Source organism: Bufo gargarizans, chromosome 9 (assembly GCF_014858855.1).
Source record: "Bufo gargarizans isolate SCDJY-AF-19 chromosome 9, ASM1485885v1, whole genome shotgun sequence".
NCBI lineage: Eukaryota > Metazoa > Chordata > Amphibia > Anura > Bufonidae > Bufo > Bufo gargarizans.
In genome coordinates, this window is record NC_058088.1 from 16,825,757 (window position 1) to 16,830,684 (window position 4,928).

The following is a 4,928-nucleotide window of genomic DNA, read 5'->3' on the forward strand; positions in this document are numbered from 1 at the left end:
AAAAAATAACAATCCAAATGAACAGAGGTTCCCAATTTTGAACTTAAAGAAGCACTCCAACATGTTTTTTTATTTTGCCGATATAGTGCAGGATAGACCATTACTAAATAATAAGATAGAGGGTCTCATGTATACTGTACCTGTTTTATTTGGTGTGCAGTTTTGGGGGCTTGGCTGCCATCTTGATTCCTTGTCCCCTTAACATATGGTTCTCCTAATGAATTCTACATTTTCTATCATGCCTGGCTTTGAGAGATAGAGGTGGAGGAGTTTCACCACCCTGCACTGAGAGGGCAGCCATGACAGATCAGTGACACAGCTGCTATTCCCTCACACGGCAGGGTCTCCGTGTTTTCCTAGGTAATGCAATTTGAGCCTGTCTCCCCTCTCTCTGTCTTTTTATCTCTCAGCCCCCCATAAACTGTTACATGCAGGAGGCAGGGATACCAGTGTGAAGCTACTCATAGAACTACTGTACACTGGAGAGTCAGCACACTCAGATAGTACAGACAGGCAGTGTGATTCAGTAGGTTTATATAACTGCAGCCAATCACCTTATACACTCATTTGCTATAGGGGTATACAGAGGAACATGGGGGGGGGGGGAGAGGAGGGGCATGAAATCTGCCAGAAGGAATTTGATTGGTGATGATGTCATACTGTAGTTCACATAGAAAGACTGTTGAGAGATTCACCACTGCTGGCTACATATTGGAGCAAGCTCTGGGCTGGTGGTTAGAATTGACCAGGTTCCCATAATGAAAAGGTTCAAAATATAAGGATGCAACTGAGTTAGGGTGTAACAAATTACACTGCTAGAATACTAGCGGTGAGTTAAAAAAAAACATTTTTTTTTTAATCTTGCTATACAATATACAAGAATATAGTCCGAAGTTTAGGATAACTTCAATTGGCAACAAAGCCAAATTCCCTTATGCTTTGTTTAACAAATCGTGAAAGTAAGAAGCCCAGGAATGCAAGATCACCCATAATGCCATGCAGCCAGCCAATCCACAGATAGCCATCTCCTGTGAGGTCACACAGGAACAGGGCCTGCTGCATACACGCTCCGACTCCTCCGATCCTCGCACTCTTTGATGACCACCCCGGTGGGGTGTGATATACAACCATATTACCAATAAAAAATATCAGGTAGATATGATCACATAAATTCTAAAATTTGGAAACTCAGCCCAAATTTTTCAAAAAGTTTTGATTCTAAGGAGCTTGAAATTTGTGTGATTTCATTCAGGAGAGAAAAAGAGAGATAAATAAAGAGTGGAGAGAGAGAATTCCAGGCAATTGGGACACTTTCAGGTTGAAATTTATCCAGGCCAAATTGAAAAACTTGGCCAATTCGATGGAACTGGTCCAGAATCAAGTTTAATAAATTCGCTCATGTCTAACCACATGCGCACAAACTTATTTCACGTCCATAATCAAAGCTCCGCTTTGTCCATACCCAAGGTTTACCACAATCAGCTTCAGTTGTGGTAAGTAACAAGGTAAACAACAAAGATCTGAGTATGGCTGTGCTCTATTACAACCAGATCGCTGTGAAAAACTTTTTCGTCATGGTGCACCAAGGGATAAATAGGCTGCAGTATTTTTGACATCATTAAATAATGGGGTATTCCTAGAGGGGTTCTAGCTCTGCTGGGGCGTAAACCTTCTTCCTTATGGGTGAAAACCTGAAAGAGGGGAACGATTCTACAGTATCTCCCTTTATTCAAGTTTTAGGAAGTAGGGGATAACGTTGTAGTGTAACAGTAATAATCTTTGTATGACATTGTGATATCAAGAGCTTAAAGGGTGGTGGAGACCAGATTCCCTTGCATCATGTGACCATTTACCATGATGTAAGGGGATCCAGTCTTTGCCGTGGTCAGTGATTGACTGAGGTGATGTCAAACTGGATGATTACATTGAGGGAGCCCAGTGGAGCATTGCAGGCTAGGAGGAGAAGGAGCGGGGAGCCAGCGCCAGGGAGCAGGTAAGTAATCTTCTCTACAGGTCCGGTAAAGTGGGTGGGGGTGGTGCAAAAAAACCCCCATAATTTTTGCACAACCCTTTTTAAAAGACTCAGAAAACCAACCCAATAATTCAATGACTAATTAATTAATGCCATCGTTCTCCTTCTCCTCTTTAGAGCTTCCTTCACGTCTTTATTTTTCAAACTGTAAATTAAGGGGTTCAACATGGGGACCGCCGCGGTATTAAACAGAGAGTAAAGTTTATTGGAGCCTTTGCTAACCATTGAATCTGGTTGGAGATACTGGCAAACCAGAGAAGTGTATAGAAGTATTATGACCGTGAGGTGCGAGGAGCAAGTGTAGAAAGTTTTACGTCTCCCGGTAGAAGAACGAATTTTGAGAATAGCGATGACAATAAATATGTAAGGGATGAACGTGAGGAAGAATGGAAATACAGCCAGGATTAGTCCATTGATGAAATTGTACAGTTCCAAAGTGGAGATGTCCTCACAAGGAAGTCTTATAAGGGGCATGATATCACAGAAGAAGTGGTTGATCTCAGTGGTCTTAAAACAAGTGATGCGTGAAAGCATGACAACAAGAGGCAACACCTGTAGGAACCCAACCACCCAACAGAAGGCAGTCAACTTGCTGCAGAACTTAAGACACATAACAGTGTGATAACGCAAGGGGCTGCAGATGGCCATGTAACGATCATAGCTCATAATCGTCAACAGAAGCAGCTCATCACTAGTTAACGATGCAAAAATATACATTTGGGTCATACAAGCAAAAAAGGATATTGTGGTATCTCCTGTAATAAAGTTGACGAAGATCCTATGCATTGTGACGGTGGAGGAGGACATGTCCAGAATGGACAAATTGCAGAGAAAGAAGTACATTGGGGTGTGGAGGTGATGATCCAGGCAGACCAGGAGAAAAATAGTGATGTTACCAACAAGAGTGATGAGATATGAAAGGAAAACCAGAAGAAATACTGGAAGCTGCAGCTCTGGGATATTAGAAATCCCAGTTAGAAAGAAGAACATCACCAACGTGTGGTTTGAGGAACTCATAAGTCCTGAAGGAAATTGTGTCAAAGTTCGTATTCAATATGGGAAATATGTATCAATTATTTCTTATGACATGTCATTAGTCATATAAAATGAAGGAGTGTTGTAACATGATCTAACATTTATCTATTATCTATAAATCTGTCTTTATCTTCTTTCTATCTATCTAGCATGATACCGGGTGAATAAATGCACATTCACGGAAATGCCGCAGATTTTCTTTATTTTTTAGTATTTTTGGGCTTGAGGGATCGCCCCTTAGCTGCTGGCATTTGCTTGTTTTACAGCGGTGCTCCATGATTTATTTATTCTTGTATTTATCTATCTATCTATCTATCTATTAACTATCTATTTCCTATCTATCTATTAGTAACATAGGAACATACCGTAGTAGCATAGTACAAAAAAAGACACCTGTCCATCCAGTTCAGCCTGTCATCCTGCAAGTTGATCCAGAGGAGGGGGGAAAAAAACTGTGAGGTAGAAGCCAATTTTCCCCACTTTAGGGGAATAAAAAATTCCTTCCCAACTCTATTCAGGCAATCAGAATAACTCCCTGGATCAACGACCCCTCTCTACTAGCTATAGCCTGTACTATTATTACACTCCAGAAATACATCCAGGCCCCTCTTGAATTCCGTTATTGTACTCACCATCACCACCTCCTCAGGCAGAGAGCTCCATAGTCTCACTGCTCTTACCGTAAAGAATCCTCTTCTGTGTTTGTGTACAAACCTTCTTTCCTCCAGACGCAGAGGATGTCCCCTCGTCACAGTCACAGTCCTGGGGATAAATAGTACTCTCTGTACTGACCCCTGATATATTTATACATAGTAATTAGATCTCCCCTCAGTCGTCTTTTTTCTAAAGTGAATAACCCAAATTTTGATAATCTTTCAAGGTACTGTAGTTGCCCCATTCCAGTTATTACTTTAGATGCCCTCCTCTGGACCCTCTCCAGCTCTGCTATGTCTGCCTTGTTTACAGGAGTCCAGAACTGTACACAGTCCTCCATGTGTGGTCTGACTAATGATTTGTAAAGTGGTAGGACTATGTTCTTATCACGGGCATCTATGCCCCTTCTGATGCAACTCATTATATTATTGGTCTTGGCAGCAGCTGCCTGACACTGGTTTTTGCAGCTTAGTTTGCTGTTTATTAAATTTCCTAGATCCTTTTCCATGTCAGTGTTACCGAGTGTTTTACCATTTAGTATGTACGGGTGACTTGCATTATTCTTTCCCATGTGCATAACCTTACATTTGTCAGTGTTAAACCTCATCTGCCACTTCTCTGCCCAAGCCTCCAATCTATCCAGATCCCTCTGTAGTAGTATACTGTCCTCTGTAGTATATATACAGTATACTGTCCTCTTCCGTGTTAATTACTTTACACAGTTTAGTGTCATCTGCAAAAATTTATACTTTACTATGCAAGCCTTCTACAAGATCATTAATAAATATATTGAAGAGAATAGGGCCCAATACTGACCCCTGAGGTACCCCACTAGTGACAGTGACCCAATCTGAGTGTGTACCATTAATAACCACCCTCTGTTTTCTATCCCTCAGCCAGTTACTTACCCACATACAGACGTTTTCTCCCAGTCCGAGCATTCTCATTTTATATACTAACCTTTTATGTGGTACAGTGTCAAAGGCTTTGGAGAAGTCCAGATATACGACATCCATTGATTCGCCGCTGTCAAGTCTAGAACTTACCTCCTCATAGAAACTGGCATGACCGATCCCTCATGTAGCCATGCTGATATGGCGTTATTTGCTTATTTCCGTTGAGATGCGGATCAATGTCAGCAGCACATCTTCTCATGTAAACAGGGGATGTGCTGCCGACAATCTGCAAACTTTATGGGGGCAAATAA

At 41.5% G+C, this 4,928-nt stretch overlaps 1 protein-coding gene across 1 annotated transcript; it reads right to left on the reverse strand.

The window, feature by feature from the left end:
* Nucleotides 1-2,110: 2,110 nt before the first annotated feature.
* On the reverse strand, nucleotides 2,111-3,049 carry LOC122919721 (olfactory receptor 146-like). Its single transcript, XM_044268905.1, has one exon. The coding sequence runs from the start codon at nucleotides 3,047-3,049 to the stop codon at nucleotides 2,111-2,113; it is 939 nt and encodes a 312-aa protein (XP_044124840.1).
* Between the last annotated feature and the right edge of the window lie 1,879 nt (nucleotides 3,050-4,928).

Excerpts from the sequence above, each read along its gene's own strand:
- LOC122919721 (XM_044268905.1), bottom strand. The coding sequence starts at position 3,049 with ATGAGTTCCTCAAACCACACGTTGGTGATGTTCTTCTTTCTAACTGGG.